The sequence below is a fragment of the Achroia grisella genome, unplaced genomic scaffold, assembly GCF_030625045.1.
Source record: "Achroia grisella isolate CSIRO2021 unplaced genomic scaffold, CSIRO_AGI_Agris_v1 utg3972, whole genome shotgun sequence".
In the NCBI taxonomy this organism is placed as follows: Eukaryota; Metazoa; Arthropoda; class Insecta; order Lepidoptera; family Pyralidae; genus Achroia; species Achroia grisella.
Genome location: NW_026712838.1, coordinates 411,821 through 430,847, shown reverse-complemented (window position 1 = coordinate 430,847; position 19,027 = coordinate 411,821). Strand labels below are relative to the sequence as shown.

The 19,027-nt window shown below is 36.0% G+C and overlaps 1 protein-coding gene across 1 annotated transcript; it reads right to left on the bottom strand.

The window, feature by feature from the left end:
• Positions 1–962: 962 nt before the first annotated feature.
• Positions 963–9,073, bottom strand: LOC131844099 (golgin subfamily A member 2). The gene is made up of 4 exons (XM_059192879.1): positions 8,826–9,073; positions 7,689–8,660; positions 7,065–7,304; positions 963–2,592 (listed from the first exon to the last, which is right to left on the bottom strand). Exons 1-4 carry the CDS (start codon positions 8,865–8,867, stop codon positions 1,750–1,752), a joined length of 2,097 nt encoding a protein of 698 aa, XP_059048862.1. The 5' UTR covers positions 8,868–9,073; the 3' UTR covers positions 963–1,749.
• Positions 9,074–19,027: the final 9,954 nt, after the last annotated feature.

The window sequence follows — 19,027 nt, the reverse complement described above, 5'->3', positions numbered from 1 at the left end:
TAATTAGTGAGTTGCGCAAGGAAGTGGACAGTTTGCGCGACTCGCGAAAAGAAACTAGGTCACTTGACGCTACGAACATCAACACGCGCCGTGGGGCATGCCGCGATGCGTTCACGGCGGAGTCAGCGGTTTCGGCGTCGACACTGACGTCACCAGATGTGGTGTCACCGCCGGCCGCCGCGCCCCCCGTGCTCCCCGTCCGCAGCTCGCGAGCGCCGATACCGCTGCATGTGGAAGCAGCGCTAACAAAATCCTCGGTGCAACCACAGCGTCGAGATTTTGCCGCCGTCGTCGCTAGCAAACCGACTGCTTCAGTACAGCGGCGTGTGCCAAAAACGGCACTGAACATTGACCCTACGTGTGCTGCCACTGGCAACCGCGACGATGATGGCTTCGTCGTGGTACAAAAGAAGAGGCGCACAAACAAGGTCAATAGAAATCATTGTGGCACTGCACTCACTGGGCCCAACTTTCTGCTGCGTGCTGCTACACCGACCACGACAATGTACCTGTCCCGTCTACATTACGCCACTAAGGAGCAGGACATTGTCGATTATATTCGTAACAAGAGTAACCTGACATTGAGGGTAACGCAGCTGAAGTCGAGTCACAACGCGAGTTTCAAAGCGTTTGTGGCCCTGGTCCCCACCGACTTGCTGCCCACCTTCATGAAAGAGGACTACTGGCCGAAAGGTGTGGTGTATCGGCGCTACCGTGGCAGATTGCCATCTTCAGTGCCGTGATCACACAGACAATATTATTGTATTAGTTTTTAAATATTATATTATATGTATGTTAGTCTATAAGGTATTTATAATATGGGCCTAGTTGCCTGAAATAAATGAATAAATAAATAAAAATAAAATAATAAAACTGCCATGTATCGAGATTTACAGAACATTTTAGTTTTCAGTAATCAGCAAGAATCTGAGAACTAAGCCATAATATAAGTGATCAACAACAACAACAAACTGTTAGAGGTCTACAATCAGTTTAGACAAAGTCAGCAATGAATTCAATAATGCCCCATTTTACAGATTTAGATAACCTAGAATAAATACATTCCGAATGATCAAATAACCAAATAAATAACATGTTAAGGTGATGCCAAAATATCTACAATCAGAGCTACAGGCTATTAAATTAATTAAACGTCGAGATAATATTAAAATTAATAAAATAGAATAACACCGATATTTCTTTATTTAGGTACGTCAGTTCATTGCTCCTTTATAGTAGCTACCAAAGACAACTGATTATAAAGGTAAAATTAATTAAAAACAAGCGTCATAACACAAACAGTAGATAAAAACAATAACTTATGACTGCGCTCTCGCTCTCTTCTACGTTCAATAGTGTGCATAGTCACTCATGACAGAACGTGTCGTGTAATGTAAAGTTATCACGGTATTACGATGTTTTTGAGGTTGGAACGAATGAATTAATAATTTTCTGAATCTACGACTAACTCTTTATTTTAGGCACGTGTATTACATACCTTTTAATTATTATTACTTACTGTACTTATAAAATTATTAGTGATATTTAATTTAATTCACGACTCATTTTACAGGTCACTGTCACTTGTAAATTATGTTCACTGCAGTCTATAAAATAATATTTCCTATAAAACTCCCATTTTTATATTATGTTTTGAAAACTCGACATTTAGGCAAGCATGCTAGATATTTGTACTTTTACATACCATCTAATTTAACAATAAAATGGAAGTATTAAGATATTTTCGTATTACACTTCAATAAGTTTACCAGAACAACAATTACATGGGTAAAAGTTTTTGAAATCTACATTACTCTTTTCCGGGTCTATTAAACAGTTATTCTTAATATGCAAAATTAATTTAGTCACCTTTTGTAATTCTTTGCGTTTTGATTCTTCTTGAAAATAAGATATTAATTCCTTATCTTCAGCAAATCTTGTTAAAATATCACTCAATTCTTCTATCTGATTTTTAAGCTTATTGCATTCTTCTTGGAAAATTTTAATTTGAGCACTTCTTTCGTCATCTCGCTTCTTTAACAGACTTCGTTGTTGTTGATATAAAGCTACATATTCACATATTGTGTCAGTTTCATTTTGTAATTGCATTATTATATGTTCTAGTCTATGCTTTTCATCTGATAAATCTGCAACTTCCTTCATTATTTTTAAGAAACGATCCTGAAGCTTTAACATTGCGTCATCATTGGGAGTAGTAAAATCATTTTTTGTTGTAGACTGTATAAGAAATTGTTGATGTTCATCACTGCAACAATCATATGTGCATTTATTTATGTTATCTGTAGTATTAACTTCAAGGGTTTTTAAAAGCGCTGTCTCGTTATTATGTTCAGCCTCATGGTTATCAGCTAAATTTTCTTCTGACATCCTTCTTTCATCAGATAATTTTTCAAATTCTGTTTCAAGGGTACGATAAGTGTTTTGTAATCTAATCATTTCTTCATCCTTGGCCATTAATTTTGAATACATTTCTTTTGATTTTTCATCAATTTCAGCCAATTTAATGGTTAGTTCCCTGTTTAAATATTTTTCAGCTGCTAACTTTTCAGTAAGCTCCAATTTATCACTGCTCTGTGAAAATTATTAAAATTAACGAATTATACATATTTCTTTATTTTAATTATTAGATGAGACAAGAGAAAAAGTAAAGAACAAACACTTTGTTTACAGGGTTATTCGGAATAGGTATGTTAAGGCACGTGGCACGTGCCACGTAGACACTAACATATCACTAATTGATCCCACGTGACGTTATTTCCGAAAGAGATATTTATTTTATAATTTTTATATATCAAAATTACTATAGGTATATAAATTATTAAAAAGGATGGATATATTAATTATACTTGGGTATTCATTCCAAAATATGACGCCCCTTTCAAGACATTAGTGGAATGGGGTGTAAAAAAGAGCATGCCCCCGTATTTCATTCAAAACCTGGCATGACTAAATTATAGCATCTTAGGTGAATTCTACGAATCTAAACCCGTAATTACTCGACAGTGACTGAGTGCGAGTGAGACTCGACGGTAATACCTGATGATGATGATGATAATAATAACAATGAGATTGTTATAGTATCATCATAATAATACATACATAAGCATGTATTTACAAAAATAAATAAAGTTCTAACTATATATATATATATTATCGAGCCCAACCCATAACACAATCTCTGCATACCTTGGGACTAGATGGCGCTGTGTGAATTGTCTTGTTATTAACAGTTATTTTTAAACTTTCGTAAACACGAAAGTATTTACATACATTATTTATGTTATTAAAATTGGTCGCGAAATTTCGTTGGACAATCTAGTGATGATAGAAGAAAAAACTGCTGGCACATATCTACATTGACATCGCTGTTACTCCATTCGTATTATATACCATATTGTAATAAATTAATTTATTATAGAATTCCTCTCAGTTCAAATAGGTACTCGAAAAATGAACAAATAACTTTATAGTATTCACTTATACATTGGATAAAAATAAGTAAATAATATATTAGATTGAATCTTTACTAATAAAGGGAAAGAAATAATTATTTTTGATGAGGAAACTAACCTCTGAAATCGCTAAATTGCTTTGAAAGTTAAATCAGATTGCATCTATTAAAAATGAAGGTGGGCCACTAGTCTTCCAAAAAAAAAAAATTAAAACCAAACCGTAGTCTTGAATGACAGAGCAAGCTGTACCAATCGATGGCCCAATCGAGCTGAATAATCACACATGGTTGTTCAGCTCGATGGGCCGCTCGAAACGGGAAATAAGCGTTATCACATTTCGCATGGTGAGTTGTGGGTTCCGGACGCCCCTGCCGCTCCCCTCTATCCCTTTTCTACTGCCTCGCCCTACCCACCCCTTTCTTACATACCATGACAGAGGAATAGAAAAGATTTTTACCCCAGGATGGTAGGATGGTTACTGGAGAATCCACCCCTGAGAGACCACATTCAGGCTGCCCTGCGTATTCTGGGGTGGGCAATACTCCGCTCAATTTGGCCAATAGGAAACCGAGCAAATCTTCATCGGCGTTTGGCTTGCTCATAGTCAGTTTTGCAACATCAGGGGCATTCATTCCAATCTCAACGCCGTCCATCACCACCTAAAGACGGCGAGGCCAGCTTTGCTCTTCCTTACGGAGACGTAAATATCCTGTCCCGATGAAATTTCGTACCTGACCTACCCTGGATATAAATTGGAACATCATTTTATTCCACGGGCCAGTGTGTGAGGATATTTGTTGTCGCCGACTTGGTGTACCAAGTCGGCGACAACAAGACTTGAAGGTGACTTGTCCATTTTATGGTTGCGTGTAGATTGTGATGACCATCTCCGCATTTATGCATGCTTATACAGGTCCCATTGCGGTAACATCGAAACTGATCGACTCATTGAACACGTCCAAATGGTCCAAAAAACGTCCGAGTCTCACGCGTCCTTCTTTGCCGCGATCTACTGGTCGACGTCGTGTTTGGTATTTATAGTCGGCAGCCTGGGATGAGATGCGAAGTTTTTTTGCATCTTACCCATAGTGGCGAGTTTGCTTCGCACTGGACGATCCTGATGTAATAGCTGAATCTGTCATCGATGTAGTACTTCAGGGAATGGAGATTTTTATTCCGAATTCCCAGGTATGGCCGATCCTGTAGATCGGCGTCTAACCGTAAGCAGGAATGCTTCCGTGCCAGGATTGCAGCTGTGAAGTCGAGTGATCCAGAAGCCAATGCCCTTAAAAGAAAGTATAACTCCGCTTCCAGGTCCTTCAAAAGAGTTACAGCCACAGCAAAGTCGGAGCACATCAGTAGAATTGGTAAGAGACTAAACAGTCCTCCATCTGTTCCCGGGCTTTTTGGTCTCTTGCCAAAGCTGCTAAGGGAAATTTCTGTCAGCCATCTTTTCCACCACTGCGCAGAGAGGATAACTCGTTGACCTAACATGCTAAAGAAAAGGCCGATCTCCTTGGTTCTCTTTTTGCATCCAACTCGACACTGGACAATAAGGAGCAATCACCGCCAGTCATCTCGCGGTGTGAAACTGTTATGCCTGAGGTATAATTTACCCAAAAGCTGGTTACGCAAGTCTCTTTTCTCCCTAGACATCCATAAATCGAGTGGGCCTGACGGTATTCCTGCTATTGTGCTCTGGACGTGTGCACCCGAGTAGACTCCGGTAAAAACGCTTTTTCGGTACTGCTACTCGACTACTCTCTGGTGTAGTCCCGAAACTTTGGAAGACGGCTTTGGTTCACCCGATCCCTAAGAAGGGAGATCGCTCAGATCCAGTTAACTATAGCCCATAGCCTCACATCCTAATTCTAAAAAACCATGGAGTCGATTGTCAACCGTCAACTCCTACGATACATAGAAGTGAACGAATTGATTTCTGATCGTCAGTATGGCTTTCCCCAGGGTCGCTAAGCTGGTGAATTTGTAGTGTATTTGACACATGGGCAGAGGCTATTGAGCAGATTGGCAGAGGATATTGCGAAGGCCTCTTATCGGGTTTGGCACAAGGCTCTTCTTTCAAAGCTACCATGCTTCGGGTTGCCTGCGAAGTTATGCAAATGGATTGCCAGCTTTCTCGCTGATAGGAGCATCAAGATCGTTGTCGATGGTTCTTGTTCCGACCCAGATTCCGTGAATGCTGGTGTTCCTCAAGGCTGTCTGCTATCTCCGACTCTATTTCTTCTGCATATCAATGACATGTTACAAATAAACAGAACCGAACAGTCAGAATCATTGGTAATCATCGTCTATGTGACAGACTCGACCCATTGGCTTTGCGTCGTGATATTGCATCTCTGTGCATTTTCTATCGCATATATCACGGGGAGTGTTCTGAGGAATTGTTCGGTTGAATACCAACTGCTGAGTTTCACCACCGTACCACCCGCCAGAAACTAAAATACCATCCTGATCACCTGGATGAATGGCGATCCTCCACAGTGCGGTTTTCTAGAAACTTTTTGCCATGCACAACCATATTGTGGAATCATCTTCCACCGTTCCTTTCCATCGTATTGGTGCGGAAACACCAGCAATGGTATTTCTGAACCAATATGATATTGAAATTCATTTCTATGGGTACAACACCAATCACTGTATTCGCACAACCAGAAATTTTTTACTTCATATCCCGGCTCATTTGTCCGGTTTCTTCCACTATTCTTTAGTCGCCATTCAGGCAATCAAACTTTGGAATGACTTACCTCTTGATATCAATACTGCTACGAATAAATTTTCTTTGAAACGTAAACTATTATTATTAGTAAACTATAACTATTATAACATATTATCTGAATTTATAACTTTCTCTCTTCTCTGAGTTCTCTTTTTTTCCCATTTAACTCTCTTTATTTCTGTGACTATCAGACTATTTGGTATATATTTAAGTTTATTGCATATATATGTATATATTTGTATATATTTATGTTATATATTATTGTATCTATTAAGTATATATATATATATTTTGTTCTGTTTATATTTTGTTGCATTTTGTTTACGTTTATCATTTTGCACGGCCAACAATTATTCTCTGCACCGCCAATGGTTGACTGGTAGAAAATGCTGCATGGTGTTAAGTCCGCCACTGTGTGTACTGTACTATATATTATATTGTGTGCATTAAAGTTAAATAAATAAATAAATAAATATTGAAACCTTCAAGAAAAGAGTTTATTCTTTTTTAAAAGACCATCAATATATTTGCAATTCCCCTGGTGTTGCAGGTACTCATGGGCAGCGGTAATCACTTACCATAATCAGATCAGCCGCATGCTCGTTTGTCCCCTTTGATATAAAAAAAATAGATATGGACTCTAGTATGATGGCTTCAATGGTCTAGGTTTGGCATACCCCCTCAGTTCTGGTGATCATAGATTTGATTTCTCATACAGTATGCTTGTTTATATTAGTTTTGGTGTTTTCTATGTATATAATTAACTAAAAAAAAACTATTCAATACAACTCTGCTTAGCTTGTGACTAGATGGTGCTGTCTGAAGTGTCCTGAGTTATTATTATTACTACTTACCATTTTGACATATGCTTCTTCTAAATTCTGCATATCACTTTTTAATTTCTTATTCTGCTCAGTAGCTCTCTGTGCAGCAAGTTTATCACTTGCAATATCTGCATTTAGTTTCATTATACTTATATTGTCATGTTTACATTCAGCTTCCTGTCCTTTACTTAATTCTATTACTTTAGCTTCACTTGCTAAATATTTCTTTTTTATTTCCTCATACTTAGCTTTAAGCTCTTGTAATGATTCCTAAAAGTATAATATATTTATTCTACCATTACATTATGATAAAGGTAAATGAACTTCTGACCTTACCAGCCTAAAACCTTAGAAAACAATGAAATCAAAACATTTTAAAAATTGCAGTTTTTAAAAAGCACAAATTATACATATTATTCCTAGTTACAAATACTATCAGCAGATGGAAGGAAATAATAATAGGAACTAGTGCCTCGACTTTATTTTCATCCTATTATATTACATGGTGCATGTTACTTTCATGCATCATTTACATACTATAGTGTACTTTAAAAAAATAAATGACAAGAAATAACAAATCTATCAACATGTTGCTCATTTCATTTTAATGAATATAGTATAGTATGTTTTCGAACTATATGTATAAATATTTACCTGGAGTTTAATATAATTCTTTTCTACCTCCTCAAGGCTAGTATCATTTTTTATATCATTTTTAACAGCTTTATTCACATTATAGTTTTGTAATCTAATTTCCATGTCACTAATCTGTTCAATTAGACTAGACTCTCTGTTAGATAAAGTTTGTATTTCTTTGGACATATTTTCATTGTTTATCATAGTTGACTTAAGTTGCTTATTTAAGTCATTTACATAGTGTTCATAATGCATACTAATCTGATCTTTTTCTTTTTGTGCTCCTTTCAGTTGCTGTTCTAAAGTTGCTATTTTTTGTAAAAGTATTTCATTTTGATGACTATTGTCGTTATTATGTATAACTTCAGTATTTATTCCATTTGTTAACTGTTGAAGTTGAAGTCTTGTTACCTCCAATTGGTTCTGAACATTGGCAAGTTGGCTATGAAGTGAGGCATTTTCTGTCTCCTTTGTAGTTAACATTGTTTTTGTGAATTCTAATTGCTCTAACAAACTATTATGTTGATCAGATAATGATGATTTAATACTTTTCAATTCAATGATTATTTTATCTTTTTCATACAATTGCTCTGTTGTTGATTTCATTTTATCACTCAGGATTTTAAACTCACTCTCCAAACTATAATTTTTCTGCTGACATACATTGTAATTATTGAATATCACTGCATATTCTTTTTCTAATTGGTTTAAATTGTTCTGTAATTGATTGATTTGCATCTCAAGATTTCGTTTCTGCGAAATCAGAATTTCTGTGACATTTACATTTGGTTCATGAGACTGGATACTTTGTTCCAAACTGTAGGATTCTATATGTTGATTTTCTTCTATATTGTTTTTGTGTTGATTAATTATAATTTCAGGTTCTTGAAAGATTTGGTGTACATTATCCTGTGGTATAATAGACTCTGTCGGAATTAATATCTCTTCTTTTTGGGTGGACTCATTTTTTTTTACTTGATGATCTTTTAACTAAAAAATAAATTAATAAAAATATTTAATAATATTATCCTGTTTCATTCCTATATGCTAAGTGTGAAGGAGCGATATATCTGGTCTCTTGTCTTTGAGCAATATTATTTGGTAAAGCAGGCTTTTACGTTAACTGACTTTACTTGGGTAAACGTTAATATTTACCTTTTTACGAGCTAATGCTAATTTAGCGGCTCTCAGATCCATAATAGTCCAATGGTCTATTTGTACTCTTTGCTGAACAAAATTATGTAGATGGGCTTAATCCTATAATATTAGAAAATAAAATATTCTATCGATTTATAATTAAAAACTTCAATAAACCAAATATAATCAGGGAATAATCTCAGAAAAGTTTTGTTGTTAGTTTAGATAATGACACATTTCCATTTCACTATTTTTTAAATACTTCCACCGTGTCAAGCAGTGTCGCCAGTGGAGGAATATACTTTTCCCCAGAATTTGCTCAAATAAAATAACCTCTATTACATGGCTTATAGTAACCAAATATAATAGTACCTAACATAGACTTATAGTACAAACTGGATATGTCATATTAACCTTACCATAAAGTTTGTTTCTATATTAATTATTTGATGGTTGATGAATCTTACGTTTAAAGTAAACGTTACCGTAAACCCTAACTACGCTTACTTTCTTGTTTGAATCTTTATCATTTTTTTTTTTAAACTAACGCCATTTTCTTATAAGAATAGTGATTTCTAGTATGTGTAAATGAGTTGAAAGCTTTCTACATATATCAGTTTATCGTATTTTCAAATGTATATTAAGAGAGGTAGAAAACGACACTTAAAAAGAAAACAGACAAAGTTACTTTTATCAAAATTTATGTCTTACCTTTTAACATATATTAAAAAATACATTTAATTTTTCATTTTAATATGGCTTTCACTTTCCTTTTCAAGCAGCATATATTTTATAAGGTTATGCCCACTTACTATTTCTAGTTACTTCTCTGCTCTGTGGAGAGATCGAAATTCTTCGAAATACTTTTCAAAATATAATTTATCTAAGTATTTAAACACGAAATTTGGATTATTAATGAATATAGGTACTTAAATTAATAAATATTTGATTATTTGACTTTCACTCACATGTGACTAACTGTGATAATGACGGGAGAATAGATCAAAAATCACGAAATTAATTTTGTTGATAAGCCCTAAATTTATATATATCCAGAGCCGTAACTTTCTGGTTAGAAAGTACAAATGACTCTTAGCCAAGTCATGAAACTACTTAAAAAATATGCTCAAATGCAGTGTTGTAAATTTAGCATATTTTATGCTAGATTTGGCATATATTTAAGTTGTTTAGCATATTATATTAACATATAATTATAAACATTTAATACAAATTTAACCATGAAATAAACGATCCGAAATAGTTGCACTGACAAAAGTTTGTCCCTATCACACTTGAAAGTTGGTCAACAGTTTGTCAGAGTAATATTTATCCCTTTTCGCAACCCTTATTAAGATTACCTTTGTCATTGCTGGCAATCAGTCGAAATATAAAATTATGTACACTTATGTAAATAAAATTGATATCAGCGAACGTACATAGGAATGGGTTTTAAGAAATGAAGCACTAGTATATAGGGGAGTGTGGGGTACAGAGGTTACTTTTTTTTTTACAAGTGCTATAACTTCACCTTTTCTGCTCCAGATTGATTATTGGTTTAATGAAAACTCAGAAGTAATATTTAAGTTTGAAACAACATTGCAAAAATAGCCTTACAAATACTTAGTAATTAGATAATCAAGTTTTTTTATTAAATGGCAAAGTATCCACAGTGACAGTCTTACAATCCTAATTGCGGACCTTCCGAAGAGTATTAAATCTCCTCTAGAACTAGAACTCGCTGTGGACATACTTCTAAATGGCATAATAAGTGCCTACCAGAACAACTGTCCCATCAAAACCAAAACCGCCAAATGTAAAACACCCTGGTGGAACAATAGTCTAGAAAAGCTGAGGAAGAAAACTCGCAAATTATCCAACAGGGCTAAAAAGGGACCTACCGAATGGGCCCAATATAGTAAAGCCCAAAGGGAATACTACTGCGAAATTAGGAAAGCCAAAAGAGCATCATGGCGTGCTTTCTGCGAGGAGATAACTCAGACTCCCCAAGGATCCAGATTACACAAAATGCTTGCCAAGGCGACAAATAACCAAATTGGACTTATGAAAAGGCCCAATGGTACCTATACGACATCAGAGGAAGAAACTCTACAGCTGCTATCTACAACCCACTTCCCTGAATCGGTTCGGTCCTGGAACCCTCCAAGCTCACATCTACAAAAGCCCAACCATAAGGCGTGGAACAGAGCTGCGAGGATTTTTCGACCAAAACAAATTATATGGGCTATAAAATCTTTCAAGCCATATATATCATCGGGAGAAGATGGAATTTTCCCGGCCCTGTTACAACAAGGGCTTGACATCCTATCTCCCTATCTGGTAAGAATATTTAGAGCCAGCTTTGCCTGGGGCTTTATACCAGAACCATTAACGAAGGTCAAAGTTACCTACGTGCCGAAAACCGGTCGAAGAGACTACTCGCAGCCAAAGTCTCACAGACCTATAAGCCTAACCTCTTTCATAATAAAAACCATGGAAAAGGTTCTGGACTAATACATTAGAGCTACAATCCTCGAAAATGAGCATTTTCGAGGACAGGAATCAACATGCCTACCGCAAGGGACATTCCACAGAGACCGCCTTGCTAGAACTCACCGACAAGGTCGAGAAGGCCTTTGAGGACAAACAAATAGCTCTATGTGCATTTCTCGATATTGAGGGTGCTTTTGATAACACGCCCATAGAGACCATGTCACAGGGACTCATCCGCAAGAAAGTGGATGAAACCACCACTCAATGGATCAAAGCAAAGCTCTTAAATCGAACCATTAAAACTACTCTTCATAACAGTACGTTAGAAATCAGACCTACCAAAGTATGTCCTCAAGGAGGCGTTTTATCGCCACTGCTGTAGGTACTGACGGTAGACCAGCTATTAGATGTTATGACCAAAAACCGATTTGAGGTACAAGGCTACGCAGACGATTTAGTAGTCATGGTCAGAGGGTTCTGTGCAACAACAATATCAGACCGCATCCAAAGAGCACTAAACATCATAGTTAAATGGTGTAAGGAAAATGAATTATCAGTAAATCCTGATAAAACAGTAATTGTTCCAAATTGTTGTACAAAAAGGAAGAAACTTGACAAACTTGTCATGCCTAAAGTAAATGGAAGAATATTAGAGTGCTCCAAAGAAGTCAAGTACCTGGGCGTAACCTTCGACCAAAAACTGACATGGAACACACACATAGATAACATAACTCAAAAGGCGAAAACATCCCTAGGAATAAGCCGACGGGTAGCGGGGCCCAGATGGGGAATTAACCCCATTGCCCTATGGCTTTACACAGCAGTGGTGAGACCGCTTACCACCTATGCCTGCGCAATCTGGTGGCGGAAAACCCTCCAATCCACAGCTGCCACCAAGCTAAACAGCCTACAGAGAATTGCTTGTCTGATTATTACAGGACCCATGACCCACGCCGGGAGCAGCTCTAGACGCATTATTGGACTTGACGCCCCTTCCTTTATTTATACAGGAAAAGGCGAAAGCCAATATGCTCAGAATTGATACAGATATTCAGTGGATTACGTATACAGTTGTAAATGTAATTATATATTGTATACGGCGGTATATATACCAAAAGTATATACCAAAATTCAGTGGATTACATATATAGTAGTAAATATAATTTATTTCGTTCCGATTGCAGTTGCACGTTACATAAAAAATGTTACTTAGCAACAATACTTATTTTAAATGTGATGGATTATACTTTTTCTACTTCAATCAATGTGCCTAATATGATAGAGATATTGAGTGGATTACGTATACAGTTGTAAATATAATTTACTTCGTTCCGATTGCAGTTGCACGTTACATACAAACTGTTACTTAGCAACAATACTTATTTTAAATGTGATGGATTATACTTTTTCTACTTCAATCAATGTGCCTAATAAGAATAAGTTCCCAAAAGAGGATATCTTGGCATTCCCTGGCCATAAAAACTATACAAGACTCGATAATGAGTGATCCTATTCTGGGAATGCCTGAAGACAACATGGCACCAGAGTGTAACTTTGTACAATATTACAAAATCGAAATATCTGGAAGAGACGAATGGCAAAATAACCATACACCGACTCACTCAGAGCATGACCTAGTTTGGTTTACAGACGGGTCCAAAATAGGAGATGATGTAGGATGTGGAATATGCGGTGTTAAACCCAAAATCTGCAAATATATAGGCTTAGGAAAATACGCCTCAATCTTTCAGGCCGAGACTTACGCCATTAATTAGATGTCTGGAAATAATCCTAAGCCTTAACTACATCAATCAGAATATATACATTTATTCGGACAGTCAAGCTGCTCTACTAGCACTTAACTCGTACGAAATCCGTTCTAAACTTATTAGAAACTGCATCCTGCTACTAAATGAAGTAGGAAGCAGAAATAATATTACACTGATTTGGGTCCCCGGGCATTCAAATATTGAAGGCAATGAGAATGCCGACCATCTGGCAAAGTTAGGGGCAAAAACCATCCAACTGGGCCCCGAACCCTTCTGTGGTGTGCCTCGTTGCCTAAAACTGGGACATCTAAAATTAATAACCAAACGAGAAGCACTGAATCACTGGCAAGAAATGCCAGGTTTAACACATTCAAAAGACCTAATATGGCTTCTCGAACAAATACTCCAATAGACTTCTGCTATTGAGTAAAAACAACATGTGCATGATGACTAGGGCCCTCACAGGACACTGCAAATTAAACAAGCATATGGCTAAACTAGGCCTATGCACGACAAGTATCTGCAGATTCTGCCAAACTGAAGAGCAAACGCCGCTTCACATCCTATGTGGTTGTAGCCCACTCATGCATAAACGAAATATCTCATTTGGAAAGTTTACACTCTTTCCCGAGGAGATAAAAACGATCGCTCCTAAGAATATCCTTCAATTCTTGTCCCTGACGGGTCTAGGTAGCGAACTCTGAAAAGGGCGAGCACAATAGATCTATGTAGGTCGCAGTGCTACAGGTGCTACACATCTGACAATAGCCCAAACAACCCAATAAAAAAAAATCCACAAGGACCCATTTATAGGGCACAATGGACAATGGCTATTTAAAACCCAATAAAAGATGTTTATTGTAACATTGTAAGTTGTAAGAGCTTCTCATGGATATCAGTGAAATATTTTCGCTCTGAGTAATTTGGTGTAATATCTGTACAGAGTCGTGGTCGGAATATTAATAAATTTAGCTACAGGTTTAATTTTATACCCTGCAGATATTTTAAATTATTTTGTTCTTCCGTATGCAGACCAATATTGGTCTTCCTTTTCCTATTCCGTAACATTTTACATACAAAAAAAATATTTTAATCTGTCACTGTATCCCAACTCAAAACGATCCACTGTACCCCACTGATAGATATCCGATTTAAAAAATCGTAATATTTATTTTATTTGCTATTTAAACAATTGAGACTAATAAAATTCCTCTACATTAACCATAGACCGTAACAAATAATTAAATCTTGCAAAATTTTTGCACACAGAAAAGTAACATGGTTTTACAATAAGATGTAAAAAAATATTTTTATCTCACTTGTCGAGTAGTGTTCTGCGACGCAAACCCTATCTTTGAAATTAAGATAAAGACCAGATAGGACGCGGAAGAAATATAAGAACGACAAAGTCACGGAGTCACAAGTGTATGTGTGCACTACATGCAAAGCTACAATCTATCCACTGTGACCCGCGAACCACTGTACCCCACACTCCCCTAAAACATAAATTTATGTATAAAGGAAAACATATATATGTTAAATAAATATACATAATCAAATATTATACATATACACAAAAACAAGCAACATACTAGGTAAAATGTCACAAGTAAACACAGTGTAGGAGGAGGAAACATATTTACAGAAAAAGTAGGATTCAATGAATTAAAGCATAAAATAAATTAAAAATGTGAGGGTTTTTGAGTAGAAAACGGCATCTAAGTTGGATAAAATTTTATTTGATATATATCAATGTAATATCGTTAACACATAACTTTCCGAGTGTACCGTGCTAGTACTAACATTCATCTTTACGGTGCATGTCGTGTTTAAGTTAGTCCCAAATTACTTCGCAATGTCTCCAGTCGCGATCCAGCCAAGGCCTTAGTTAGCATATTTGCTTCCATTTCATCAGTAGGCAGATACTTGACTACAAATGTACCTTCTTCTATACCTACAGTCTCTGATGTAGTGTACCTTTAAGTTAATATGCTTTGACTTTGAAGTTACCCTACCATTTTGGTTAAGTTTGAGGGCGTCTTGATTGTCATTTAAGATTGTGATGCTATTATAGTTTGTAAGCTTTAGACGAATAGCTTCCTTTGCAGCTTCGGTCAGGGCTGCATATTCCGCCTCTGCTGTGGACAAAGTGATACTCCTCTGCTTCTTAGACATCCAGCATATGGCTATCTCAGCAAATTAGTACCAGTCGGTAGTTTGTATTCATATTCATATACACGTTTCGATTTAAAAATGTAAAGTTACAACGATTATTTAAAAGAGCAACACGCAAGTTTCTTATTCTTTCTTCTTGTGATGAGACGGCTTTCCCAATGAGCGGTAGATTAAAAGAAGGATAACTATGACTATTCAAAAGTGCTTAAATTAAGTATACTTTAAACAGTAACCTGAAAAAGACATTCTATCAATCTCACATACGCCGGAAATTATCTCCAGTTTTTCTAAAATTAAGCCGACGTTTTTTTGCCTTTTTCAAATAATGCATTACTCTTTTAGCACTCTTGAAATGTTCCTGTCCATAAAAGTCATTAATCTGGGATAAGTAGCCAATGGCAAACATAATATCGGGACGAGTATCGACTGCAAAGTGCATAAGGAACCTATAAAATTTTTATACGAGATATTTTTATTTTCATAGCCTTTTCCCTTTTGTAGTATAAAGCCTAGCTCTATGACTGTCAATACAGATTGTTCACTGTTTGCAATCTTTCATTTTCTATGATCTGAGAATATCTTCAATAAATCTTTCTTGATTTAATTTTATTGTATTATTTTCATAAGTAATATCTATACCAATCAGTCGTTTCGGATGACCTAAATCTTTAAGTTCGAATTTTAAATTTAGAAGTGTTTAACTTCTTTTAGAATAACGGGACTTGAGTAAGCGGTTAATAAATTATCGTTATAGATAGCAATTATAATTTTTTCTCGACTTTTCTCCTGTATGTATGGGCAGAGATCATCATTTGATGATTTAAACCCTACATTTTTTAATTTCATGTCGAGTTTTTTATGCCATTGCCTCCCCGCTTGCTTAAGTCCATATAAAGCTTTAATAAGACGACAAACTTTACCTATAGCTATATTTTTTATGTCCATTAACATTACATTGTTTCATTGTGCGTATAATGTCAGATCATCTTTTTCACTCTCTTTAACCAATATTTCGGTTAAATACCCTTCTAAATAATCCGGATATTTCATTATTATATGTTGTTCTAGTTCACCATTTAGATATGCTGTGGTTACATCCATTTGGTTTAATTTTAAATCTTTTTTCATAGCTATTCTGATAACGGATCCTGACGAAACCGTCGTGAGTCGAGTCGATCTTCTGTCAAATCGGTGTGACGCGGATTATTTAAACTTTGTAAATAATTTTCGCTATCTGTAAATTCAATTTCTATTTGCTGGATATTTTTATTTTTCTTATACATGTTATCTTTTATTTGACATTCCGTTGCATGAATTTGTGAAATTTGTTCGTCATCGTTTAAAAGGTTATTGTAATTTTCATCATTTTCTTCATAACACATTTTATTTATTATTTTTACGTCTCTTTAGTTACCACATCATCATCTTTAGGTATATATACTCTATAGTCTTTGCTGGCTAAGGAATAGCCTACGAACACACCCTCTTTGGTATTCTGGGTCAGTTTTCCTCATCTATTCTTTTTTAAGATAAAGATCTTCCTACCTAAAACGTTGAGATGACTGCCGGAAGCTGTCTTACGCAACCAATTCCTAAATTGTATCTATATCACCTTTCAATGATTTGGAGTGCCTACGATTAATCAGGTAATTTGCAATAGATATAGCCTCTGCCCAAAGTTTCATAGGTACTTTCGATTTCAATAATTACGCACCTGGCAATGTCCAACAACGGTCTATTTTTCCTCTCGCTGATTTCATTTTATTGTGCAGTATAAACAGTCGTTAGGCTTCTTTCGATATCATGCAATTTAAGGAAATCGTCAAGCTATTTTTTTATGATAAGCAGTCTGACTGTAAATATTTTATCCTATTATTATAAAATGTTTCGACTTCACTTTTTTATTGTTTGAACATTTCTAATACGTCACTTTTCTTTTTATTAAATAGACATGACAGTATTGTATAGTATGTTTCGTATTCCAATGGTCCACAAACATCGCTACGAATTATTTCGAATGGTTCCGTTGTATATATGTTGAATGGTTGTCTCTTTAATTTCTCTTTTATCAATTATGCAAGGTTAGGACCAGTTCATAAGCCTTTCAGTTTACAAATGAATGTATTAATCTCGCGGGGATACTATCATTTTCTGCCTGATGGGAGTTGAATTATCATATGTGTCATATATTTTCTAGTTCCCATTCCCCCGTCTAAAACCAAATTGACTGTTTGCTAATAGCCCCTTGGTTGTCCTATTTTTAATTAAATGGTGATTTTAGCGAGAGTGGAGGATAACGCTATTGGTCTATATGAATCAGAATGAGGTTTTAAAATAGACTTCCAGGATTCGGATTCCTGTAGTGAAAACAGCATTAATTATATCAAGCAGTTTCTTTTGGGCGAGAACTGAAGATTTTGTGATGAAAGAATAGGGTATGCCATCTATGCCTGGGGAAGAGTCATTAAGATGGTCTAGTGCACAACAAAGTTCATCATACGAAAACGTAATTCACATGTTTCTAATTTTTCATTTTGCCAATGTCATGTCAAATTCGATGTAATACAGCTTATTTTTCTTTGCGCCGTAATTACCACCTCGCCACTTTTCTCAATGACATAGGCTTTGTCTTTCTCAAAAACGACTTTATTTACTTTGACAGTTATCTTACTTACTGACAATAGGTTTATTGACACATCCGGAACATACAATGTATTATTTGAATGAACATCAAATTGTAACCTTGATTATTTGAATTTACAGTTAGGTACTATTCCTTTACCTTGAATTCCACTGTTGTACTTACTTGACGCTAATCTTAATGTGCCCCTGTCTGGGGTTAATTTAATAAAGATTGATTTATTGTTGCAATTATGAGATGAACAGCCGCTGTGCAGGCACCATGTATTTTCACTAGGGTCTTGTTGTACGGTACTAAGGCAAAACATTGAAATTTTTATGCTACTTGCTGTTGTCTCTCTCATTGCCACGTTTCTTCTTTCCCCAACATGCTTCGGTGGTGTGGTCTTTTTCCTACAATTATTGGCGTAGGTACTTTTGTTTTTCGTTTCTAAGATAATATGCTTCAGAGTTCTGGCCTTGTTCATTACTGCTCCTGACCTGATATTCTTCCAATATTTTTATCTTCAGGTATTCGGGGTTCGGTAATGAATGCCGTAACTCTATGGCTATTCTGAAGTTATCAAATGTTGCTGGTAGACTATACAGTAACACAATGCCGAGTAACTGTGGAAGTATTTTAATCTCCATGTCAGCGAGTTTATCCACAAAGTCCATGAAGTTATTTATGTGATCGTGAATATCTTATCCAACACTCATACGTTTTAGAACCAGTTGTTTCAGCAAGGTCGCTTTTCTTGGTGGTTTGGCGCTCTGATGTATTGATTTTAATTTATCCAAACAGCTTTCGATGTCATGCATGCTTTAATTTGCTTTAATTCCGACGGTGATAATAAAAGTAAAATTTCAGCCCTTGCCTTTAGGTCCACTCTATTAAATTCCGTCGCTGCCGCTGCATCAGACCTGGGTGACAATGTTTTTGCACTACTGACGATATCCCAGTAATCATTTTTGTTCAACACGCCCTGTGCTTGTAGGCTCCAACTATCGTAATTTTCCTTATGTTTTTTTTATGGATGATAATGGAATGGCTCACACGCCTGCGCTAACGGTTTACGCTGGCGGGACACCAGTGGAGGATGATAAGATGAGCATGAGGTCAGGTCAGTGACATCGTGACAAATTCACCAAGAATTTATCACGATG